Here is a 27,516-nt window from a genome sequence, read left to right as displayed (position 1 = left end):
TGGAAAATTTCAATATATTTAAGTTCCGAAATAGAATAACTATTTATAAATTCAGAAGTTTCAAAATAATAGTTACATTTCAGTGGGCCTATTAGTTTTTCGAATGTAAACTTAATAAAGATTGTGTGTTCTCTGGCAACTTCTATTCTGAAACTGGATAAAGCTTGAATAAATACTAAAGTGGTGTGCAATTTACTTCAACAAGACAATGTAGATTCCAAGATGCGTTTAGTCATTCTGTGCAGAACGAGTTTACAAACTGTAGCATTTTAAATATATTGGCTCTAAAAATAAATTTTAGTCTAGTAGAATAACAGTTCAAATAGTTTTAAACTACAATATTTAATAAAAATACATATTAGCCAATAGTAAGTTTTATCGGAGATTGTAGAACTTAATGTAATCGCAAATATGCTCGTGCATTTCTTATAATTCTCAACAGGATCTTGGTTGGGAAAGATTTATGAAATTAATGTTTAGACCAATTTTAAGGCTCTCTTGTGGCTATTGATGGTAATGTACCTTCCCAGATCCTTCTGGATGTAAAAAACCAATTACCTTCCAATAAAAGCATTACAAGCTAGGCGTGTCCTTGACTATACCTGTATTTAGCCCCATAAGAGGCAAATTTACAGACCAGTGTGGCCAGGGAATGATCAGTCCTGTTAAGTTGTCATATTTCGTCAGATTAGTAATTAAGATTTATCTATAACTTGTACAGACATTTGTCATATCAATCTGAAGTGTCTCTTCAGCAGCACTTTAAAAAACTCTACTGCTTCAATAGCAGTTTTCCAAACAACTGAACAGTTGAATTAGTTATTTCACTTTAGATTGTGCCTCCATAGAATTCATGATAATACTAACATGTAGGAGGAATGTAGTGGTATTTTAAATCATAAAGCAATACATTTTGAATCTGAAAAACAATGGTTTTGAAAATAATTTTATCTCTGAACTACTACTCTTCAATATATTTAAATTTTACACCTGAACCTAAACTTTGAAGACAACGAATCAATGTCGTCAAAAGAAATACGGCGACCTCTCATATACGCAAACTACAAAGAAATAGAATTAGGTTATGGGAAAATTGTTTTATAAGTTACCAAATTATGCCTAAAAATATTAAATTAAAATAAATGTTTACTTTCATTACAAATTTATTTGAATATTATATTGTGTACATCATAAAGCTATAAAAATATTCAATTACAAATGAAAAATATTCAAATACAAATGAAAAATATAGTTTGTCCTTTTTCGTTGCATATTTCTAAATCCTAATATCACAGAATGCAGCAACAATATATATATTTATTAACAATTAAACTTCTTTCCAGTAAATTAGATTCATGCTTGGTAGATGTGGACTATTGCAGTTGAAAACTTCATTTCTGAAAAAAAAAAAAAAAACTGTCAGGTCTACAGATTAAAACTGCCCAGATCTATACATATGTTACCTGCATTTGAGTGCAAAGACACAGAGTGTTGTGTTTTTTACTTCGCCTTATACTCATCAGCTTAAAGAAAATTCATTTGAATAGTAAACGCGCGCATGGCTGGAATCAAACCTGTGAACCTTTTATTGCAAGCGGGAAGTGATATCCTAATTGCAAGTTATTTGCATTGAAATAGGTTTTAAACCAATAAGGGAAAAATCTCTGGTATAACAAATTGAAGCTTTTCCTTATCTGTCAATTACACATTGTATGCCCTACGAATAATGGTACGAGTAAAGTTGACAAGCACGATAATATTTATTCTCATATGATCAGTATCGCACTAACATTTACACCACGGAGGATACTATGGGTTTCTGGTTCGAATTTCAGCCTGACCATGAACGCTCTTTGCCACTTATCCTTTTATAGATTCATCTTTAATCACCACTTATCTTCGCGACTAGTCAAAAAAGTGCCGGCGATTATGGGGGGCAAGGGGGCAGTTGCCCCCCCCCCCACACACTTCACTTTTGCCCCCTCACTATGCTAAATCTTATCTACAAAGTGAAATATACTGTCTTTGCCCCCAGTTTTGGCACATTGGGTTCCAAAACCGCGGGGTGCAATCACAAGTGACAGAAAAGCCATGTAAAATTAACCAAATCAATAAATCCAGCACAGAGGAAAGATCTTTTCTGGAACTTGGTAGTTTATTTATAAACTAAGCTATTTCACACACACTTTCGAAATAGAATATATTTAAATAGTAAAACTTCCAATAACAACATACTTTGAGGAAGGGAAGGGTTAGAACAGAGGACATACACACAGAAAACTAAATGCATCATACCGATTGATGCACTAAAGTGTGTTTTATAGCATCTGCGAAGAATCAGATTCACATTTGATGCATTTTAGTACATTTTTGTATGTCTTGAAATAAACACCGAAGTGCATCATGTGATGCAAGTGAGGATTTCTTTCAGTCGAGATGCAATATAATTCATCTTTTGATGCACCTTCCTGCATCTTTCTCGATGATCCACTTAGAAGATTCAGAGCTAAATAAAGTCTGTAGCTCAGACGAAACGTTTAATTCAATCATTGAAAAAGATGCAGGAAGGTGCATCAAAACTCAAATGATACATTATAATGCATCTCAACGGAAAGAAATCCTATTGCATCAGATTATGCACTTTCGTGTTTCTTTTAAGACATACAAAAATGCACTGAAATGCATCAACTGTGAACGTGTGGTCCGATAGCGATTAAATGTTATTATGGTGCAGGCAGAAAGATTATAAACAATTCTTAATTTTCAGATTTTTAAAATGTGTCGAAAACTAGTTCTTAACAAATTTGCGAAATAACTTTCTTGGTATTGGGTTGTCCTACAAGTACAAAATTGGTCTTGTTTTTAAGTTCTTTTCATATGTTTTTAAAATCAATTATCGTCAATTCACATTGCGAAAATTGTTTTACAGATTTTTATTCAACGGAGTAAATATGTACTTTGAACGTGGCAACAGTTTCGAGTGGTTGTATACTCAACGGCAAAAGAGACTAGTTGTCCATTTTCATTCGGTCTGTATTACACAATGTGATGACAATTGAAATAATTACGTCAATAAGCAGAGAACAATGCCTGATTCGAACAGACAGTTTCATTCCTTAAAACACAGGACGTAGAATAAAAAAGTAATGAAAATAGCTGTGAACAATTTTCCTAACGTTATCTTTGCCGTTGACTGTACCGCTCCGAAAATACATTGAGAGATGAGAGTCAAATTGATTCATTAAAAAAATATTTGTGTTTTACAATGCCTTTCATACGGGTCTTTTAAAGTAAGAGTAGACAGATTGCCCCGAAATTTCAGATTTAATAATTTAAACATAGGAACTTTAGTTTCACGTTCTTCTCCATTGTTATTACGTTCCAATATAAAATTGCTTACCCTGCATTTGGAATCTTTTGTTAGATAAATAAATTCTGTTAGTGGGAGTGAATTCTGAAACATTCAGAATGAACATGCCTGTCTACAGCTTGAAATGTTTAATTCATAAAATCTGAACGAAATGAGACCGTAAAAACATAGTACACAGAAACATTGTTAGAAAAAGCAAGGAAACTTTAGTTGGGAAATAGACTTTGAGAAGGGATTTCCAAAAACATTTCTTTAAAAGAATTCATATAATACTGGACACTTGTAAAGAGAATACATTAATTAGTCTTCTTCCTGGAGCTTAGTAATACAGGGCGTCCGGGCTTCAGGTAAACAAAAACATGATTTAACTTTCGAACGAATTGATATTAATGTGCAAGCAAATACTCATTCGATAGGAAATATCAAAGATTTTATAGCCAACATGGCAACACTGCAACAGCCACGCTGCATGATGGGAAATCGCAAAATCGTTAGGTATCTGAGCGCGATTGCTTGGTTATTCATGTGGACCCCGCAGCGGAAAGTGCGGTGCGTGCTTTGGCTAGCTGAATTGAAATCCGTTACGTGTGTTCAGCAGCGTGTCAGAATGAAATTGAATGTGGATCCTCCCACACGCAAAACCATTTACGAGTGGGACAAGACTAAAGGAAACCGGCAGTTTGATGTCTCAGGCAGGGAAGTATGCGAAGAAACGCATAAGACTGTTGAACTTGTGCGGGACTCGTTCAGCAGGAGTCCACGGAAGTCTAAGACAGGCAAGTAGTCTTTTAACAGTACACGATATTGTCCACAAACATCTACGTTTGCGTGCGTACAAAGTGCAACTGCTTCAACACATTAAGCCACACGATCCACAGAAGAGAAGAGACTTGTGACAATGCTGACCCGGATTGAAGATTAAAATTTTGATAAGTTGTTTTTTAGTGATGAGTCCACCTTCCATGTTTGTGGTAAGGTAAATCGGTATAATTGTGTGTGGGGTAGTGAGAATCCTCACCAGCTGATTAAATATGGAAGGGATACACCGAAAATTAATATCTGCTTAGGACTGTAAGAATGGCATGGTAGGACTTCCTTTAATAGAGCCTACAGTGACCGGACAGGTCTACCTAGACAGGTTTGAGAACTTTGTATTTCCTCAGATACCTCTTGATTTTCTTTTCCAGCAGGATGGGGCCCCTCACTATCAGACGTCGCAGCGTTGCTCAATCTGACATTTCCGGAACAATGAATTCCCAGATTTGACGCCATTAGACTTTTTTGGTTTGGGATTCATTAAGGACATCGTGTACCAAACGAAAATTCGAAATTTGGCATATTTGAGAGAACGTATCATTAATGTAGTTCAGCTTATAACGCCCCAAACGCTTTTCAATGTGTGGCAAGAGGTAGATTATAGTTTCATATCTGTAGAGCTACAAATTGTGCTCATATTGAGATTTATAACACATGAACACTTTCAGCTATTCTTCTACGATTATGAAGAGTTCATACATAGTTTCCTTTCGTTATTTGTAACGTGAAAATCATTCATTCATAACATGGGTGCTTAAGAAATTCTGCTCTTTTCATTTGTATACGTCAAGATTTTGCGATTTCCCATCATGCAGCGTGGCAGTTGCAGTGTTGCCATGTTGGCTATAAAATCTTGAATATATTTCCTATCGAATGAGTATTTGCTTGCAAACTTCAATCAATTCGTTCGAAAGTTATAGCATGTTCTTTGTTTACCTGAAGCCTGACACCCTGCATATACATATGAGTATATGGTGTTGAAATACCATTAGTAGCAAACTATAGCCCGTGCCATTTTACTAGAAAAACTTGAAGTGTGAACTTACCCCGGGTAATCTCGTCTTAGGAAAGCGTTGATTGGTTGTTCCTGGAGTTCAATTTTGTCGCTGTTGTCGCAGATCAACCTGGCAATTGTTACTTTCTTAATTTCAGTGAGTTGTGCTGAAATGCAATTTGAGAAATATTATAGAAATGCTGGTCAAATGAAGCTTTGAATTTGAAGGGATTTACCGTTGTCAACCTTATATGACAATGTAATTACATGTTAAGCAGGAAACTTTTGCAGATTACACGAATTAAAATTCATGGGATTTTATACTTTCTTACTCAATTTATGTGCTTGGGATTTACCTCATTCAATATTAACGATACTTGCATTGAAATATTGCGAAACATTAAATAGCGTTAAAAGTAGTGAAACTAGTTTTATTAGTTTTATACATTAAAATGCATGTTAATTCACTATGAAAATTCCAATTGACTAATTTACGTATAATTATTTTAGGACTTAAAATGTTCGAGTGTTCATGTAAATTGATTTTGAAATGTAAGTGATTGAAGATTGAAACTTCCATCAAGGAAAGAAAGATACAAACATCTGGAAAATAATGTAATTTGAAGATATGACTAGAACAGAGGATGCAGTACACTGGATCAAGAGTTGGCATGGATTTTCAAACATTTTTATCTCATTTTGAGCTTAATTCACATGTAGTTCGAGCAAATGTTAATGACAAAAACAGCAATCCAAACCGCTTTAATGATCAAGTTTGGATGTTGAAACACTTGTTTAAGATGTGCCAAATGGAATGCAGGCTTACGTACCTGTAACCAGGGTTGCCAAAATTGTGTCTTAAAATAAACAAAACTGTTGTTTTAAACCTGTTTTTAATGCTTTAACAGTATTTTAAAGAAGAGCAAGACATGTTTTAAAGAAATAAAACATTTTAAACTATGTCAAGACTACTTATTTTCTAAGAATAATGATTAGTAATGAATCTTAAAAATAGGAACAGTCCATTCTTCAATGATTAAGTCAACATTTACTAACTTCTTAACATACGCATTTATAGTCTTAAATGATAAATCTCGCATGTAGGCTTTTCGAGAAGCTTTAACTAATCCACAGTTGCCAGGCGCCACTGAGTCCACGTCGTAAGTACTTTTTAGTATTCACGATGTTTCTTTGTTAATTTAATTCACACTTTCAGCCACTGAACAGATTTATATAGAATAAACAAAATGACTCATTGAATGAAAAGGCATAGTTACAAAACATGCAAATAACCACAAACTAACAAGTCTGAAAAAAAAACTGTTTAAAACACTGATTTAAACGTTTTCAACATTTGTAAAAAACAAAGCCATGTGTTTAAAACAAGTTGTTTGAAACACTTTCGTTTTAAACATGCCAACCCTGCCTGTAACACAGATTGATCAGTTTTCAATCGGCATGTGCTAGTTGCACTGCCGTACGCAGGATTCTATTTCGGAGGAGCTGGAATTTTAAACTTTGATGTTATACCTGCGCTTCATAATTACCATGTTTTATTCCTTTAGTTTGATTTTATTTTCAAAATTTCGGGAGGGGCTGTAGTCCCATCAGCTCCCCTCCTGTGTAAGCCAGTGCCCACTTTGATGGAGCAAGATTGATATACGAACAGTACAAACGTAGGTGCCTTTAAGTATAGCAATTTTTAGCTTTGAATAGCATGCCTGGTGCGCTATTCTAATCCACCTTTCCTATGAGTAATCTTACTGTGATTATTAAAGAAAGTACTGATCGATGAATTAAAAAATGAAGCTTACCAATGTGCCGTAGATTATAACTTTACGTCTACATGCGTTGTCTACACGTAATATATGCGTAGATTACATTGGGTTGTAGGTTACATAGACTACGTAGACAATCTAAAGTGCATTAAAATTAATTTTCAAGGGTTTTATGAGAAGTGACATTTTCAACTATCTTCGTTCCTAACGAACTGAAAAGAATTCTATTTACAACAAGATCTCTCTTCTCTTCTATTATCAACTATGGAAGAAGATAAATAGTATGCAAAAAAATAACAGATGGCAGTTATGAGGCAACAGTTATTTCCCCATAAAACACTAGGATATTTCCTATATTAGGTTTCTTCCTAGGTGAGAAATTGTTCGAATTTGGAAGAAAGAGTATGAAAAGTTCTCCTCGCACAGCAGCAACTGATACGCAGTATAATTTTCTTTTAATTCCACGGCGCCCTTTGATAAGTTATCCCTTTTCGCCATGTTTACATAGATTAAGTAATCTACGTGTATAAAATTGTCTACGTGTAGAATGTAGACTATAGTTGTTTACGTGTAGACACACATCACTGATTACATACATAGAATTTTTGTCTGCTCAAAAAAAATTGAGCAGTGTCAATGTAAGGGGTAAGATTAACTATTTGTACGTTGGGGGCAGAAGATTACTGAAGTCTGTGCCAGGTACGGCCTGCGAGTCGCATGCAGCCAGTGCGCTCTGCTTTAGTTATTGAAATTTCTAACTTTAGAGGCATTGTCTAATTTAATGTTTCCCGCAACAAATTACTCCAGAAGTTACCGAATCTCCGGGTAAAAAAGTTTGGACACTACTGCCTTGAGAATGTGTTACGATGAACGGCGTAGAGGCCCATTTGCACACTGGGGTTCCTTGAAAGTACAAACTAATGAAAACCCCGCCAAGTTTATTAGCAATTATTGGCCAAGCTCCAAGAACTTATTGCCTTACCATCAGTTTAGAAACTTTTAATAAAAGTATTCTGAAAGGAAATTAACGTCGTCGTTAGTATACTAGCACTTAAATCCGTGTAAAACCACATATTTGCGATTCACTGACAGTCCATTATGCACATGTAGGTCAGGGGCATTGACGTGAGTCTACGCGTAAACAACGATAGTCTACATTCTACACGTAGACTATTTTATACACGTAGATGACGTAATCTATGTAAACATTGCGAAAGGCTATAACTTAGCAAAGGGCGCCGTGGAAGTAAAACAAATTATACTGCTTATCAGTTGCTGATGTGCGAGGAGAATTTTTCATACACTACCTTTCCATTTCGAACAATTTCTCACCTAGGAAAAACCTAACATTGGGACTATTCTAGTGTTTTATGGGGAAAATATTTAATTTTGTCTCACGACTGCCATCCGTTTTTTATTTTCTTGCATAATATTTATCTTCTTCCACAGTTTAGAGAAAAGAGAAATTTTGTGTAAATAGGATTCTTTTCAGTTCGTTAGGAAGCAATATAGTTTAAAATGTCACTTTCCTTTCATGAAAGCCTTTAAAATTAATTTTAATGCACTTTATAGTCTACGTAGTCTATGTAAACTACAACCCTATGTAATCTACGCGTAGATTACGTGTAGAGAACGCATGTAAACTTAAACTTATAATGTACGGCACATTCACTGGTCAGGGGTTTCATATCATGCTCTGAACACATTGCCTAAAGCTCTATTTGCACACCACACCACAAGACTTTGAATAGGGATGAGAAATTTAACTAAATTTAACAGTGGTTTTGACGGTAAAATCTTCATGCTAAATATGAAGATTAAAAACTTTTGAACTTACCAGGGGTGAAGGAATGTGGTTGAGCTCCGTGTTCATAGAAGAATCTATCACCGCGTCTGAGCCTTGAGAATTGGTCTGCGATTATATTCATGAAGGTTGGTCCCACGATGGCACCTGGCACGTGCTTCTCGCTAAGGCCACCAACGAACAGATCCACGTCATCAGGATGGACGTACAGTTTGCGAAGATTTTGTACTTGCTATAATAATGAAATTAACCAATATTAAAACTTCACATACGAACATGTTTCATAATTATTTTACAGATCAGTTCAATGCTATTCAGTTTAAAAAATAGTGGAATGTATCATTTCTTTCAAACTGAATATGTTTGTAATACAGTATACATGTCTGTTCTATACTTCCTCAATACTGTACCAGTATTAATTACTTGAGACTACTTTTAATAAGATTAATGAAACTTTATCAAAATGAACTAATCTTGCGCCATCTATTAAGTAACTTTGTCAAAAATGATAGAGCAAAAATAAAATTGGTTAAGACTGGCTGAGAAGTTAACTGAAAACCAGAAAGTTAGTTCTGGTGAGAATTAGTAAGACTATTACCTTAAGTTCCATTACATCCAAGAATTCCTCGAACGTTGCAGCTCGCTTCAACCCGATGAGTTCCCTGTAAAAGTTGTATGGTTTTACAGCATGGTCGCGCCCCCTTGCGATGTTTAAGGATACCAAGTCCACTCCAAATGGGTTGCCAGCTCTGAACATGTATTTTGTCAGCTGCAAGAAATTTAAAAATTACTGTTTGAGGTACCAGAGGTTCAGGAAGAGCTAGCTATATTTGTAACATGAAAATTTAAATTTGTTCTTATGCGTCATTAACTGAACACAACATTCCTAATGAGTTATATATTTTATTATGATGTTCCATTCTTGAAACCAGTTTCCTTTTGAGTGTCTCCGATTAAAAATGGGACAAAAGGCACAGCAGAGAAGAGCCAGATCGGGTGGGGAGGAGAAGAGCCAGATCGGGTGGGGAGGAGAAGAGCCAGATCGGGTGGGGAGCAGAAGAGCCAGATCGGGTGGGGAGCAGAAGAGCCAGATCGGGTGGGGAGCAGAAGAGCCAGATCGGGTGGGGAGCAGAAGAGCCAGATCGGGTGGGGAGCAGAAGAGCCAGATCGGGTGGGGAGCAGAAGAGCCAGATCGGGTGGGGAGCAGAAGAGCCAGATCGGGTGGGGAGGAGAAGAGCCAGATCGGGTGGGGAGGAGAAGAGCCAGATCGGGTGGGGAGGAGAAGAGCCAGATCGGGTGGGGAGGAGAAGAGCCAGATCGGGTGGGGAGGAGAAGAGCCAGATCGGGTGGGGAGGAGAAGAGCCAGATCGGGTGGGGAGGAGAAGAGCCAGATCGGGTGGGGAGGAGAAGAGCCAGATCGGGTGGGGAGGAGAAGAGCCAGATCGGGTGGGGAGGAGAAGAGCCAGATCGGGTGGGGAGGAGAAGAGCCAGATCGGGTGGGGAGGAGAAGAGCCAGATCGGGTGGGGAGGAGAAGAGCCAGATCGGGTGGGGAGGAGAAGAGCCAGATCGGGTGGGGAGGAGAAGAGCCAGATCGGGTGGGGAGGAGAAGAGCCAGATCGGGTGGGGAGGAGAAGAGCCAGATCGGGTGGGGAGGAGAAGAGCCAGATCGGGTGGGGAGGAGAAGAGCCAGATCGGGTGGGGAGGAGAAGAGCCAGATCGGGTGGGGAGGAGAAGAGCCAGATCGGGTGGGGAGGAGAAGAGCCAGATCGGGTGGGGAGGAGAAGAGCCAGATCGGGTGGGGAGGAGAAGAGCCAGATCGGGTGGGGAGGAGAAGAGCCAGATCGGGTGGGGAGGAGAAGAGCCAGAAAGAGGGACAAAATTAGCAAAGGAAGACAAGAGGTAAAAAAAAGATGTCCAAAGAGTCAATACAGGATAGGAAAATTCCTAAGCCAAGACTTACCCCTTCTGAAACTGAGTTATCAACATCCTGCATAGGCTGAGTTGTCATGGTCTTCATCACTCTGTCGTAGAATTGCCTACGGCGCATGCGTGCAGGGTTGAACATCACTTCAGGCAAGTAGATTATTTCGTCTATGGATTCCTTCTTAGCATCATCTTCCTTCTCCATTATCCTGTAAGAATTATATATTAAAAGGTGGGAATTAAGGCAGATGATAGTTTGTCCACAGTAGTCCCAAGTATCCTACGGAATGGACAGGCACATAGCCAAGGGGAGGCCTCGAGGTGGGCTCTAGTCTCCAGAAATCGTACAATTATCTAATTTAAATGTTGTATAGTGGTATTTAATTTAGTTTCTTAGCAGGATTCATATATTAATAAGTTGTAATATACTGCGAAATTAATCTTCAGGGCTTCTATCTGTTAAGGGATAAGATGAGACCCTCACGAAATGTCTGGCTTACGGGTCTTGCCCCTAATAGGGATGTTTCCCCCTCTCCCAATGAAGTCACATTTCCCATATACAAACTGCTGGAAGAAAAGCTGGTGGCTGCAGTCGCGTTGCCCCCTGCATGCAGTCCCTTCCTTACTCTAATTCAATGGTCGAAACACCTTAGTCACAATTTACACCCAGAACTTCCTGAACGGAGAGGGCAATAGTGGGCCACGACTCCCCAGGAAAATTAATGTCAACCTATAAGTATTCATATTTCATTTAAGTCTCACGAATGATTGATTTGGTGTTTTCAGTCCACTTTATGCTCAGCGAGGTTAATCGGAACTGGACCTACAGTTTAAAGTGGGATCCGAACCACTGTGTGCCTCTTCCGGGTATCGAACCCGGGACACCTTGATTACAAGGCGATGACGCTACCACTGCGCCATCGGGTAGGTAGTTTTTGGAAAATAAAGTGATCCAAAGACAAAAGAAATCAACATTCACCACCAGTGGAACAGCAAATGCCCAGCAAAGACTTAAGTATTGAACAAGTCATTGTATTAATGTTCTGTTAGAATTACTGTTAATAAATATCTTCTCTGGAAAGATTGACATTCGATACGACTATGATATGGCTTTCTTACTGGTACGTGTTACTATTATTTGGAACAACAGTTAAGTGCCCAATGATTTTTCACGATAAACCTTCATGATACTTTTGAAATAAGCAGACTTACGTGTATTGTCATAACCAAGAGAAACTTTAAACCTGCACGCTACGCAACTGGCATCCCACCTTTTTTTTTTTTGTAGCTTGCAATGCTGCTCTATGTTTAAACGAAAGTAGACACGACGGAATTTAAATACCAAAGGCAATTCACATTTTTCTCCTGATGCGGCGAACACGAGGAGTGTGTATTAGCCAAAAGTTCCACTAAAGTTACTGGCAGTGACGGCGCCAGCCTAAAATAAGTGGGTGTCTACAGATTTTGGAGTCAAATTCTCGGGGAGAGGAGGTAACTAATATGGGCTAAAACTTAATACTTTGCTACTGTGTAATTTTACTTGTGACATTTCAGTCAATCACCGAGATGCTATGTTGCATTTTGTTCCATAGGCACAAATCTTTTCAAGTGTAATAATTTTATTGCTTTCTTTTACTGAGCCATTATAGAGACTAATAATGCCACATTCTTACTATTAATGTGAACAGTTCAGATTTACAGAGGAGCCGGCCCCCGTGGCGGAGTGGTTAGCACATCGCGCTACGATGTCAGGGGTCCCGGTTTCGAAGCCCAGCCTCTGATGGATTTTTGTGTGTCCCCCCATCAATTTCAACGTATCACTCATCCCCATCTTCGCAAATTAGCCAAAGTGAAGTAAAATAAAGCAAATCAATTAATCAACGATTTACAGAGGTTAATGATTGTACACATTTAGCTCTGCTCATGATTGGCCAATTACTTAGTATCGAATTAACAGTGGCCCCTTGATATTAAAACACATCGTAATGAAGTAAATGGGATTAACCGAACTAAAAAGAAATACTTCAAAATTGAACAATGGAAGTTTTATAATGTAAGATTTAAACTTTACTTTTTAAATTGTCAAAATCAGCCTACCGTACTTATAAAATCTAGGGGGCTAAGACTGTTTGGGGGGCTTCAGCCCCCCTAGTCCCCCTCTAGCGCCGTACCTGGTTATGCTGATACTTACGTAGATAGGTGGTGTCTCCTAGCGGCGTCGTGAGAACTGAGTAAGGTGGATTAGAGAAGTGGTAATTACTGCAGACACGTAGAACAAAAGAGATGACTCAAATTGACTCCCGAGTACTTGTACGTAGGACCGATGGTCATTATTGTTAACAGTGTCTTAGCCAAAACCTTTGACAAAAGTGGAGACAATTTTTTAGCACGTCCTGGTCTCATTTTCTCCCTCACTTAGGATCAGTTTTTTGAATGTATGTACATTCCTTATGTGGAAACAAGGGTACTAAACAAGAATTACAAGTCTCGTAAACTTTCTTCTTTCTCCCAATTTGTTGACAACTCCAGTCTTTACAAGTACATACTTTTCCCAAAATCCTTGTGAAACTTATTATCTCTTACGATAATTTGAAAAAATAACAATTGAATTTTACAGGAATATATTTAGAAATAAATTCAGGAAACTATTTTATTATAAGAGCAGAGTGAGTACTTATTAGTAACTGAAACAAGTGCATGCGACTTGCCTGCCACCTATACTTGAGAAAAAGTGGTGAATGAACTTACTTGAGCCTGCCTTCCACTGTTGAGTGGCCGAACCTAAAGGCTGCCGCAGAAAATTCGTTGGTTATTGAAGGGTTGACCATATGATCGTAGTCAAAGGAGTACTCTGGCCTCACGCTAAGCTGGTAGTCTTCCATAGCTTGGAAACCTGGAAGGATATTCAGCACTTAGAAAACTGCTAAGAAAGTACAACGTAAGACAAGTTATCTAGATTATAGCTCTCGCCACGAAAACCGTCCAGTCAAGGTTGGACCTTCCCCTTGCCTCTTCCAATCATTTACTCTTTCTTCAGGTTTATCTCAAAACTCATTTGTCTCATTCTCATGTTTTGAGTAGGCTACAGCCCACCTTCACCCAACGTGGCGACGATCCTGCTTTGTAAAATCAGACAGGTACATACCAATTTATGTATATTTGCTTTTCGTTGGAGACCACAGCATTTGAATTCGTGGCCTTTTGTGGGTATGAAGTTCTGTAGGGGTCAATTATGATTTGAAACCGTATTTTTATATGAAACATTGCATTACAAAGTAAAACTAAGAAAATATACAGTTTACGATAAAAAGTAGGGTATGCTTACCTATGACCAGTGGAAGGAATTGTGAATAAGCAATATGTTGAAACAGAGCGACGACGATCTTCCTAGTTTCCTGGAACAGCATTTCGTCAGACCAGCGTGGATTCAGTTTTGCCAAACCCTTCGCTACTCTGTTGTGTTCCCTCAAGAACAGAAGGTGCAAAGCGACGAGGGTGATCTTCTGATTTGCTCTTGTGTCGCCTAAAAAGTATCATTTCATATAAATACTTACATACAAGTGCAAGGTTAGTTGTAGTAATCATTCAAATGTTTCCCACTTTTTTGCATGTGAATTACGGCTTTAGGCTCAGATTAACGGAGATTAAGATTATCAGTGAACTGATCGAACAAAGATGAATGAACATTCGTAGACGTCGAATCTAGAAATAGCGTTGAAGATTAATTTTATCTGAAACTGGCAATACTAAATTGCATTTTACACATTTCAAATCTTATGTTGACAATGATTTTAATACGAAAAGTATCAAACTTTTTAAACTCCACATCTCGCGAGATATTTAAAAACAAACTGAATTAGAATTTTAAAAAATATATTTTTGAAATAGTTATTACCAAGTTGAAAAATTACTCTTGTTGAGATGAATAAGCTAAATTTAATAATTGAAATACCCCCCCCCCAGATGTACAAATCTGTTCTCTTATTCATAAATTCAATGAATACAATTAAACTTAGTTAAAATCTGAACAGTTCAGTAACAGTATTTGAGACTATGGTGCAGCATTGCCAACTTGCCAAGGTGTCAAACTGTACAGGCCATGTCAAATGTACCGTATTTTTGTCTACAGTACCGTGCCTTGCATTTTAGGGGTTGCTTTGTTTGTGTATGTTATACAAGTTAGTAAGGAGTGTTGTAGGTAGATATTGGCATCGAAAAATTGAATTCCAGTACAGAAATCCATGGTGAGAACTATACATGATCAACTTTAAGACGGCTGATCAATATCTTTGAGCGCTTTTTTTTCTTTCTTTTGCAATTTGTGTTCATTTCAACTTTTTTTCTGATTTTTTTTTTTCAAAAATGTATGAATTTGATTCCTATTCACAATAGCAGAATTCGAATTTTCGAATTGTGGTTTAATATTGACAAAATTGTTTCTTCTCTTAGGCATATCTAAAATTATATCCAGGACTGCACGAAAATGAAATTTCCGTGCATGTAGGGCCACGAGTCATGGCCGTGCAACTTGCAATGTTGATTTGAAAATAGACAAAATTTTAAAAAAATAATTAGTTACATTTTCAAACTAGCCTGCTATGGTATTCTTCCGCGATAGAAATCTGAAAATGAATTAATATTAATCACATCTGCCATCTTTATCCTTCCGTATGGGAGAGGGATTTTCGTATTTCGTTCAGAACTTATCCAATTAAAAATAAGCTGACCAAGAGTAACCAGGAACCTTCGTGAGGGAGATAGTGCTCTTGAAGCATCAGTATCATGTATGTGATCTGATCTGTTAAATGCCTTTTCGCAAGTTGCAAGTGTAACGTCTGGTAATTTAGCTTTGAAAATTAAGTTCAGTTTTTGATGAAGGATCGAAAAAGAGGTCTTACCGGCAAAGAAGCAAGCGCTTCCCTTCTCCATGGTGAGGCAGGCGTTCCTGTCAGGGCTAAGGGGTGGCAGGTCACGTCCGAAGTCAGTGAAAACTTTCATCTTGCCGCCAGAGTGGCTGCGAAGGTTGTTTGTCCTCTCTGGGTCTGAACCATAGATTGGAGATCCATCAAGAAAGTGAGTCACCTGGTTCATCTGAAAGTATTGTCGGGCAAAAAACTTAGGTTTGTAGACAAATACCCTTAATAATGAATCTAGGATTGTGCGCCTCTAACGAACAAACAGTGCTTTCATCCATTATTGACTTAAAGTAAAAATCTAAGCAAAATCAAATTTAAGTTAAGTGAAATTATGAATAGAATTTTAAGATTTAAATTTGTGAACATAAAGCACTTGAAATCATTAACACTATTGAAGTTACTTCTTGAAAATTTCTGATACTGTAAGTAACTCAAACTAAATTTTGGAGATTTGTGGTTCATTACTACAGAGGAAAACCACTCATGACTTTCTCCCCCCTTCAAATCTAATTAAGTTTGTACTATTTTGCATTTGCAATTTTCTTTTTGAAAAACAGTATCCGTTCTCCTATTTGCGAGTTTAGGATGTTTAATCTGTAATACTGAACGAAAATCTTAATATCCTACATACAATTTCACTATTAAATTAACAATGCTGCTTTCAACTAAAAGTTTAATATTTTAGCACGAATATTTGATAACTTACGAAGCTAATTACTCTCGAGAATTTTGGCTAATTGATTCAGTTTGCATACTGTGTTAGATAGCACGGCCTTTAAATTATGGTAACAAAGAAAGTTTATAAAAGTTAAAGGTTTTAAAATTTGCAAAATAAGAATTAGGATGTAAAATTTTCGTATCCGCAAAATTTCTTCAATTTTACAGGAGAAATTGCTTACCGAATGCAGTTTATTTATAATTGTGGAAGTTCGGGGAAGTGTTTCTCGCATGGTTCATTGAATTTTGCTGGTAAATCCTCTATTTTTCGATATAAATATGTGACCGATGCACGAAAGCTCTTGCATCCATTTACTTCCAGGTGGATGTAGCCTGTGTGTGATGACGTAATCCCGGTAAGTGTTTCCAAACACGTTTTTGTAATTGAAGAAGGTACGTTTCCGCAAATGGTTTGTAGGGCTGTGTGTCAATGGTTCGTTGGGCTATGCGAGAATTGTGTGTGGGGCTACGCACATTTTTTTCGAAACCAATATTTAACTATTGTAACCTATACGTGATCCTACCTAACCTTACCGGAAATGGTTCGTGGGGCTAACCGTGCATGGTTCGTGGAGTTTTCGAACGTGGAAAAAAATATAAAATCAGTAACATGAAACTAGTTATGTTTCGATGAAGGAGGTTGCAACACTGCATAACCACTGATAATTGACAACGCTAGTCAAGATTTCTCCGCTATATTGCGTGTAACGCAAGCGAAAGCTAACAAAAAAAATACTCAATATGTCTAAAATTGAGATTATTTGCGTGGAAAAAACTAAATCGCACCTTGAAGAATCCTTAGGAATGCAGAATACGTAAGTATCAATGTGAAAAAGAAGAAAATAAGGGAATTAGAGAAGTTGGGAGGTTACTGAAATTTTACCAACTTTTCTCTATCGATGATTTGAATTTCCTGTCAGGTAAGATATTAAGAGTAATTTAATTACAACAGGTTTCCTCATGAAGACTAAAGAAACTGACATACCTGTTTACCGTATCCCAAGGAACAGTCGTACCTAGGAGCAAGCATGGACCTCACAAAGTTCATGCAGTGCTGCTTGAAGTGTTTGAAAAACTCGTCCTGGTCGGGAATGGTGATCGGGTAACAAGCGAAGTGGCGCATATCCTTTGGCAAGTGGTTTCCGTCCTTGGTGCAACATGATATTCCCTTGCCATCAGCTACAACAGAAGAAAGAGTTAAGATCTGTCAAATATAAGGTAAAGTTAACAATTCAGAATAAATCCTTGGTACCGTATTCTGTTATTGATCACAGAGGGTCTGAAAAATCAGTATTGATAGAAGTTACCGTAACGTTAAGAATATCCTTCCGTTAAAACTGATCTTCCGTTGAAACTTAACAGTTTGCGGACTAGGCGCATTTATTTTGCTATCACTGCTGTAGCTAGCATTAGAAGCAAACATTTGGTAGTCGCTTCAAATATTAAACACTCCTTATATGTTAGGATATATGATAGATAGTTTCGTATTAAGATATTCATAGCTTTAGGGGACAAACTAACCTAAACAATGACCATAGTACGAATTTGAAGTCTTAACAGATCCTCCTATCGGAAATTCTATACAGTGCATCATTGAGGGAAGAAAAACAAATTTAAATATTGTAAGTTGAACGAGTTGTTTTTAATATCACTGTACAGAAAGGCTAATCGGGACTGGACCTACGGTTTATAGTGGGATCCCATATGCGTCCACCGTGTATCGAACCAGGGACCCATTATTACTACGCCATTGAAGAGCCATTTTGTCTGGATTAACTTACCTACTATATTATAACTGCAGTTGTGTGCACCATAAATATATTTTTAAAAACAGTTCCTAAAATTATAGTTAACCAGGTAATAGCCGTTTAATACTTCAAAAACACTTTTTACAGTAGTTTGAAGGGTGGACAAGATGAGTGATAAAAATATGAATACTTCAATAAGAGAAAGTATTTTCTTGAGTTTACTCCGTACACATTTTTCTTATGAATATGTCCATACTATAAAGTATGACAAATATTGCAAGAAGTCTCGCTCATTCGATGTTTTTGGATTTAAGTTAGTTTGCTGTAAAGTAAAATAGTTAGAAAATACGATGATGAATAATACCTGCGAAATTTATCTCCTAAAACTTTAAATATGATCCAGTATGTTGCTAGAAGTAGTGCAATATCTGGCTATAGCCAAAGTGCAAGTTTTCCGAGGTGGCGATTACAAAATCATTCAGAATGAAACAAATTCTTCACCAAACAAGTACGAGGGATGATCGAAAAAAAAGGTTACAAAGCCTATTATGGCGTATGTGTTAGACAGCTGGGAGATCAACACCTGATGATGGAGGACACTCAACACTAGTCCTCGATGAAATCCTCTTTTTTGTTCAATCACTTGTCACAACAGTAGATGAGGTTTTCCATACCGGTTGCACAGAAATCCGCGTCAAGTTCTCGTAGCCACCGTGAGGCAGCTCTTTTGACATCATCACATGTCAGATAATGGTGGCCAGCCAACCAAATGGTAGTCAAAGCTCAGCTGATATTGAGCGTAATGTTTTTAGTCTGTGCTCACGAATAAACTCATCCACAAGAGCACAGTTCACGTCAGTGGGTGAGGTACTGGGCCTACCGCCGTGTCCAGGGTTGTCATTAACAATACTGGTCCGTCCTTCTTTGAAGGCACGACACCACTTCGCTACATGTTGCCTTGAAATTGTCCCCTCCCCATACACCTCCACAATCTGCCTATGAATGTCAGCAGGTGGTGTTTTTGGCCCACAGGAACCGCACCACTGCCCTCACTTCTACTCTTGACCAATTTTCTAGACGAGTCACAATTTTAAATGTCCGCTTCTCGGGTACGCATGGTCAGAATCCGAAGTCCTCAAACTCGCAACAAGACAAACATGTTATTAATTTATACAAATTTTCGTTACGTTACAGTGAATAAAACAAAAGTTATATGCTTTGTAACCTTTTTTCCGATCATCCCTCGTAAATTAAAACACGTTACTTCCATATATGATATGAAACCGATCAATGACGAGGCTTTCTTATCCTAGAGTTTTGGGTAATAGTTTTTTTTTTATTTTGATAGCATAATAATTGTGCCTACTACACAAACATTTGGGAAGGAGATTAACAATATTTTTTATAATTTACATAGGCCTCAGGACAGAAAGTGCCCCTAAAATTGCCGCCTATGGCAATAAGGTGTAAATAAATGAATGAAACTTTTCTAAGTTTTTAAGCGCAATGAACAAGAGAAGAATTGTTATGTAGTTACTATGATGAAATTTGACGAATTTTTTTGTCTAAATTACTCTGCACAATATAGCATGTAAAAGTATTTGTTTTCCCAAGCGACTATGCATATTTCTATTGAACCCTATCGAACATCTCTTTTCCTACATTGGCCAGATGAAGATTTACTACGTCAGTAAGTGATCGCTTCCGTAATTGCATCAATTTTTCGATATTTATTTTGCGCAAATTCTTATATGTTTACTATTTTTAAGTGATATCTTGTGTGAAAATTATAGTTTTTAATGCTGAGAAAGTTTAATGCAGAATGATCAAAAATTGCCAGTTCCTTGTGAGTTAAAACTTTCACATCAGGACATTAAATGAAAAGATGCATATCCACTTATCAATTTTTAAAGCTCCCGTGAAAAAATAAAGGATCATTCATTAACCCTCATTCAGTAAGCAGAACACTTTCTAGTTAAAACACAGAATATTATAACTTTATATTCAACATCATTCATTGGAATTATGGAGAAAACAAATCTTCACTGTTGTCGCTGCTTACATACTTTGTCGCCAACTTTGAATATATAATGCACACACAGCATGTGTCTTGTATCCAAAGACAAAACAAAATATTTTGTTTTGTCAAGGACGTTAATGGTGGCCAATAAAGGAGGGCAGTTGAAACTTTCACAACTGTAAATGTTGAATTTTGGCATAACTTTCTTTCTGAATCTAAAACTCAAACTACATTTTGAGTTTTGTTTATTTTTATTTTAAGTAATGGGGACTGGACCTACAGTTTAGAGTGGAATCCGTACCACTATGTGCCTCCACTGGGTATACTAAAATTACATTTAATTTCTTTCTGCTAGGCGGCATCCCTCGAGGTAGATGAAACCTTGGCCCTCTCCTAGGGGTGGCGCTGATTTCACTACTTCTAATGTAACCTCACAACTTTCGTTGCCTTTAATTTCTTCCGTAAGTTTCATATTTTCGCATGAATTAAACAGTATATCCCCACTATTTCCATGTTCACCAAAAATTAAAATTCCTTCTTAACCTAAAGGGACAAGACAATATATCCACTGTACAACTGTATCAACTGAGCAGTTGAAAGCATGGACAGGCTGATACAATGAATGGAGTGGGGTCAAATGACAGAATTTGGGAGTTTATGTCAAGACAGACAAGAAATTATGCGAGAGGCGAAAACCGTAAGCAGCAGCAGATCTGAGGGGTCAAGGCAGGCACACATCCAGGGGGGAGGGCTGAGGCCCCCCAGAAATCCTACACATTGTGTCTAGTGGTATTTTAATTTTACTTCCTTAACAGGATTAAACAGCTTGTACACTTCCCAACATCTTATTTGACCGCCCTGAAAAAAAGTCCGGGATTCGTAAATTTGGCAGCATAGCGCTTCAGAGCCAACTAAGAGTAGACAACTTTGCAACATTTCTTCTTCCTAAATGAAAACGCTCGTGATTTTTTTCATTCTTTCACATTTCATAAAGTAAAGATACCCTAAAGCAGTAATAAAATATATGAGTAGACAAAAAAATGTTAAGTAGAAATACGAATCTTGAAAATATTTCAAGATTCTTAGTTCTGAATTTGAAAATAGGAAAATGTATGTGCATTCTGAAACATTGAACAGGTTCTCCTCCACCTGGAAAGAATTGCTGTCACATTTGAATGCAAGAAGGCAAATTTATGATTATTTTATGCGAAATGTTTAGTAAAGATACCTTGCACAACACCAAACGATTCTGCAAAGTGTCTTTTCCTTGGTTCTTGGCGAAAAATGGTTCGAAACTCTGGCACAATGTTGCTTCAACTGAGATTAACGTGTTTTACTGAGCTTTCTGTTAGAAATCTCCTGGAGTAGTTGGTTAGATGACAACACTTTTGTTTTTTTTACTGTTTGTCAAGATCAAAACATCGTAGGTTCAAATCCCACCTTTTCCTTATTATTTTTTCCTTTTTATTTACCGAGTACGAAGTGTTCTAATAACGTAATATAATATATGATATTACTGTAAATATTTATGCGATGCATGCTCAGTGGCGGCGATTGGGTTTCAAAACTGATGGTGCAAGGTGGGGGGAGGGCAAGGACAGTTTCTTTCCCTTGGTAGATAATGTTTAGCATAGTGCTGGGTCATCTGCTCCTTCACACTACATAATCGTCGCCACTGTGCATGCCTCAAGTAATGCTTCTACTAATGTTTTTATCTTTCAGTGATTGGCAGGATTTTAGGAAATACTTTTCCTTTCATTCAGCTGTTATAAGTTCATACATATTAAGAACTACCATGTCAACTTTCTGCATCCGGAAATGCTGGACATAAATCGCATAAATATCAACGGAAATATCCAAGAAACGTAGATAAGCATTCTTGTCCAAAGCCGTTTAATTCCCGAAAGAGATTTTGCAAAGAAGTAGTTTTGAACCCATGACCTTCCATTCCATAAGCAAAGGATCCCCCTACACCACACGGTTCACGTTATTTTATGCACTCTGTTCGGATTCCACTTTAAACTGTAGGTCCAGTCCCGATTAGCCTTACTATGCATAAAGTTGACTTAAAACATCAAATCAACCAATTCATCTCCTTTCAGAGTGGGCCTTCTATGGTGCTGTCGTCTGCCAGCATCCGAAAATACAGTTCTGCTTCGCGTATACCAGAGTGTAATTGCATTTAATATTGTGACTAATTTTACTTTAAAACTACAGATTAAAGCGATAATAGTGTCCAGAAAAGAACCTCAAAGTAGATCTTCACACAAAGTATTTTAATCCAGTACCCAACATTTCAGTTACGAATAATATTATGCTTTTCTATTGACCGTATTTTCGATTCATGGTGAATTTGCTAAAAGGACCATGTCAAGATCTAAATATGTAAGTTTTACTAGTAAATTAATTTAAAATACACGAAACAGGGGAGGAGAAAAATAAACCTCAAAAATAAGTAAAAATGTAACAAAAACTGTTAAAAATACTGACAAACTAAAAGCCAAAAAAGGCCGAAAAATGCAAAAAAAAAAAAATGTAAAGTAGAAAGTGTTTTCCGGCTCTAACTGAAGGAAACTGACATGATATCAGGTTTAGCATTGTTTTTAAGGGTCAGAAAAAAGTTGATTTTTCATCAACTTCCGGACCCTAATTAATAATTATGACCATTGAAAAAGTTGGAGGTAGCTTAAAATTTTCTTACTGAGGGATCGTATCGTCCCATATCTCCACTTCATAATAAAGGAAAAAATGAAGTTCATATTTCGAATATGACTGAGTTTTCCACCACGAAAATATGTTTTTCATAGTTTGAAGTTAGTATTACCTTTCAAGGTTTCCATTGTTTTAATTTCACATATTTATATTTCATACGTTCCTCTTTTCATACAGTCTTTGGAAGAAAGCTGAAGTTTCTTGTCAAACGGGGTCTGATTCAAATGACTCCTTTTCGCTCTCCTGTTCCTACTTTAAACAAACAACAAAATACTTCGTAACTAAACGATTGCTTATTCAAAACACGGAATTTTTACAAAATTTACAAAATATGACAAAACGCCAATAGATATGTTCATCATTTTTCCCTTTCAGCGTTTCTCGATTTTATCTGAATTCGTTTCCTCATGAAAATTGCTATGAGGAAATTATAGATATGACATTATGTGTGAATTGGTTTCTTCAAACTGGTAGCAAATTTTAATATGAGCTACCTGGAGAAGAGGTAGCGTGCTTGATTCTTACGAGGGAGGTCGTAGGTTCGATTCTGCACCTAGGCAGGATTTTTTTCAGGAGTATATCTTTGGGTGTAAAGTTTATCCACCGTGCTGAGAAGTTAACATTGGTCTGTATTTCACGAGGTGAAAGGAAATAGTAAGAGAAAGTTATTTCGATGGGGAGGAAGTCACATGTCACGTGGAATGCGCAGAATCAAGTTACATAGAGTTAAGTCTCTAATGGTGGTTTCGAATATTGCAAAGTTAGTGCGGAAAGTTTGTTATATCTGATACTCGTACTTTCTGTTCAAAGAAGACAAACATTTTAGATACAAAGCAGTGAGGAATTAACGATCATGAGGTTTTGAATTTTTTGTTTGTCACTCACTATATAAATACTTATTAGTAGTTTCTTATCGAATCGGCCTTCGTCGCAATAACAATTTATGTTAATTAGCGATTTACTATTAGCTTTAGACGCATGGTAAGATGGTGGTGAGGGGATTGACAACAGTCATTACGAAGGAACGGACATAAAATTACTAATCTTAGCAATTTGAACTCATTAAACGCTCTCCTTCGTTACAGTACTGCACTACATCACTACTTAACTATGTTTTTTAGTATATCGAAATCAAATAATAAATATTTTAGGTGTCAGTGAAGAACAAGTAATACATAACTTAAATAACATTACATTTTGCATCCTGAATACATAGGCTATGTGAGATTTGTGAATTAATCATGATGTGTGTGTTAACCCAACATATGAACAATAACTAAAAAGAAAAGTTTTAACTTTAAATCCTGGAAATCTCCAACTTCTAAGGGGAAATATGCGCAGAAGGGACGTCCCTCAAGTGTGCATCGGATTCATTTTTTAAATATTCTAATATCAACGGTATCTGTTCAGCAAACAAAAAAAAGAGAAGTTGGGATTTGAACCCGCGACCTTTCACGCTTTATGAAAAGTAAGGATAGCAGGGCCTAACCAACTGCTCTACGTTAACTTAATGACGTTACACCCTTAAAAACATGTTGACGTTTATGAAGACTCCTACCTTCCTGTGTTTCAAGCACATTTTCTCGACAAGTCGTGTAAAATATATGTTTTTGAGAACTGTTCGATATTATGCAAGGTATTGTAAATAAAATGTCGCATAACTCCTCACAAATTTGCTTCCTTCTGCACAAACTTGATCGCAATTTCCTCCAGGTGGAGAAAACCTCTATTCAGTGTTTCAAACCCCCCCAAATTTCAAGTCTAGCAAGCAGAATCTTAAATATCCTTCAAGGTTCTTTTTCCAATTTATTATTTCTGTTTGATTGTGTATTATAATAGCGGTTTATAGTTCCTAAGTTCATGGAAAGTGTTAAATTTAAAACCTATCACAGCAGCGTTTTTCGTCTAGTGGAAGGACTTACTCAAAGTTGGCTACTCCCACCTGGAGCCGAAGTGCAATGTTGTTAAGTTTACGATTTCGGGACTTAGAATTCTTTCGGGGCGGTCAAATAATATGTTGCGAAGTGTACAATAATAATGTAGTGAAAAATCCATCTTCAGGGCTTCTACCCTCCCAACTTTTTCTACTTTAGATAGCGGCTGCTGATACAGGATGAGCCCCCTTCCCCCGAAATAAAATGCTGGTTACGAACCTGGACCAAGACCTGCCAAGTGTTTTTTCAATAGGTGACGGCATCGAGTCCCTTTGCCACCTTTTTCTAGAATGAAGTGAAGAGAATTCAGATAAGAAATCTGATTACAATTTATGAAGGGATTACGCGCACTCATGTGTGTGTGCGAGATATAGATAGATAATATATAGGGTGATTCAGAAGTCCCCTCTACAACCTCTAGAAGTGTAATAAATTCTGAATCACCCTGTAGACAGACAAGACAGTAAGGGGGAACACAAAACCGGAAAATGTATGGAAAGGACAAATAAGGAAATTTACACCAGCATATAGAAATGGGGAAAGAAATACAAACAAAAACAGGAGGGGGAGAGGTAGAGAGAATACAGGTTTGTATACTCCTATACTCCATGTATGCCCACCGTAATTTACCCGGTCAAATTTGTTTGGCGCCGCCCCTGTGAGGTTGAAAGAACCTTTATCAAACCCTAGGTGTCACACGTTGAGTCTACCCCCAAAAATCAGTGAAACTATAGAATTTTCTTCCAAATTCGCAATTTCGTATGGTGTTTCTAGGTATAATAAATTGTTTCCAGAAAATATTCGCGCCTCACTCCACCTGGCTTTAAGTCTGTACTGGTGCAGCAGTTAAATAAATCAAATTCTCCTGGACTTTAAACTTACATGTTAGAATAAATATCCAAGTACAAGATAAGAAATCAAGCTTTTTGCATGCAAGTAAGAGAGGACTGCTATGACCAAGAAGTTGACAGCTAAGTACATTCGAAATTAACACTTACCAAAAGTGATTGAAGGTGCCTGAGATATATCGTGGGTTGTGAACTGTCCAAACTGCATCACCATCAACGTCAGATGGTTGTGGGTTCTATTCTTGTCCGGGAACATTGTTGTACTGATCAATCTCGGACTAGGGAGTTCATGTCCAGTTATGGATACTCTGGGACCCCAAACACCTACAGAAGAGAAAAGTTCATGTAAAAAAGGATAGTAGGCGCTGTTTGAAACTTGCATAATGGTTGAAACTTGCATAAATTTACTTTTGACCACTGCTGAACAATCAAAAGTTTAAAAATTGTAGAAGGGCACAATTGTAACCTCTGGAAACACCAGCACACCCCTTTCTAGAAGAGTGTTAAATTTGAATACATACAGCTAGAGAAAATACGTACTATACAAAGTGACTATTCTTGCAATACTTTTTCAGTGTCTTGGCCAGGATTTTTGAAAGTGGGGTTAGGTATACTTTTTTTAGTAGCCAGTTATTTTGCCATAATTTCCTAAGTTGGCCATTTTTTTAAGAATGATGGACCAAAAAGGGGTTTATGATACCCACCATGCCCATTGGGCACGCCACTGATTTTTCTTGTTCACTATGAAGTCAACATTGTCTTTGAAGGTTGATTTTGTCTAGTTTTGATTCATTTCTGAGGCAAGTTATGAAAAGTAAATTTATTACAGACCTTCTTTACGTAAATGCTTCAAATATTATAAAAAAAACATTCCATTAAGGTACAGTCAACCGCTATAAAAGTAGGGCCGATCCAGAAATACTCTTTATGGAATTGTGTATGTTGCCCAACATTACGGCGATATGCGAACTTCCAATAGCTAACTTTTAATAGCATATTCAACCCCAGCCGTAGAGTTAGGATATGCATAACCTACAGAGAAGGGAGTTTGAGGATAAATTTGTCCCAATTTTTATTGCAGACTACTGTACAGTCAAATTCCGATTTTCACTAATCAGTTCAGAATTCTAATTAAAAACTGACCGATGATGCCCAAGTAAGACATGTTTGATTTGAGAGTATGTTGGTCAGTGCCGGATCTACAAATCTTGCTCCCCCGCAAAGTATTACCAAAGGCCCCCCCTCTACCTACCTTCCTTCACACCTCTATATATACACAGAGGTGTCCGGCTTAGACCTTTAACATTACGAAAGAGCATAATTTTGCAGAGAAATCCAATTTTATTACCAATCATTCATTTTTTTTGTCCCAGCACCAACACTTCACACAACCTCGATATGAACACCCTGTTGCACGACAGATGTCCAACCGATATTCCAATTCCGTCCAGGTGTTCACTATCGTTTAAGGGGGTCAGATTGTTAATCGCCTGACGAATTCTGTTACGCAGATCTTCCAAGTTCTCGACGGGCATACTGCAGACAGTCCTTTATGAACTCCCAAAAGAAAAAGTCTAGGGGGGAAAGATCCGGCGAGCGCGGAGGCCAAGCAAGTGGTTTAGATCCTCTTGTTATCCATCTTCTAGGAAAATGCTCATCGAGAAATTCTCATACAATGATAGCAAAATGTTTCGGGGCTGTGTCTTGTTGGAAAATGGTTTCTGGAGGCATTTGAGGCTCAGCGTAATGCTGAAGTATGTAAAGAATTCGTTCCTCACGGTTTCTTCAGCCAAGAAGAATGGGCCTATTATCTTCTCTCATTAACCCACACCACACATTAACTTTTATAGTCTCAATTTCACGAAACTCTTTAGGATTGTCACTTCTCCAAATTGTGCTTGTTAACTTTGCCACACGTGTGGAATGCAGCTTCAT

At 37.4% G+C, this 27,516-nt stretch overlaps 1 protein-coding gene across 2 annotated transcripts in view; it reads right to left on the bottom strand.

Moving 5' to 3' along the window:
- Positions 1-1,145: 1,145 nt before the first annotated feature.
- Positions 1,146-27,516, bottom strand: part of LOC145978038 (chorion peroxidase-like) — a 78,407-nt gene continuing 52,036 nt past the window's right edge. For both annotated transcript variants that reach the window (XM_083110435.1, XM_083110434.1), the window contains exons 5-14: positions 25,732-25,905; positions 17,305-17,498; positions 15,585-15,777; positions 14,012-14,209; positions 13,435-13,579; positions 10,724-10,895; positions 9,361-9,531; positions 8,796-8,994; positions 5,233-5,347; positions 1,146-1,397 (exon numbers count right to left, since the gene is read on the bottom strand). In XM_083110435.1, the coding sequence (XP_082966561.1) occupies positions 1,328-1,397; positions 5,233-5,347; positions 8,796-8,994; positions 9,361-9,531; positions 10,724-10,895; positions 13,435-13,579; positions 14,012-14,209; positions 15,585-15,777; positions 17,305-17,498; positions 25,732-25,905 (1,631 nt within the window). In that variant the 3' untranslated portion in view covers positions 1,146-1,327. The remainder of the gene's footprint in view (positions 1,398-5,232; positions 5,348-8,795; positions 8,995-9,360; positions 9,532-10,723; positions 10,896-13,434; positions 13,580-14,011; positions 14,210-15,584; positions 15,778-17,304; positions 17,499-25,731; positions 25,906-27,516) is intronic.

Source organism: Lepisma saccharinum, chromosome 24, assembly GCF_977018435.1.
Source record: "Lepisma saccharinum chromosome 24, izLepSacc3.1, whole genome shotgun sequence".
NCBI lineage: Eukaryota > Metazoa > Arthropoda > Insecta > Zygentoma > Lepismatidae > Lepisma > Lepisma saccharinum.
This window is presented reverse-complemented; position numbering and strand designations above follow the sequence as displayed.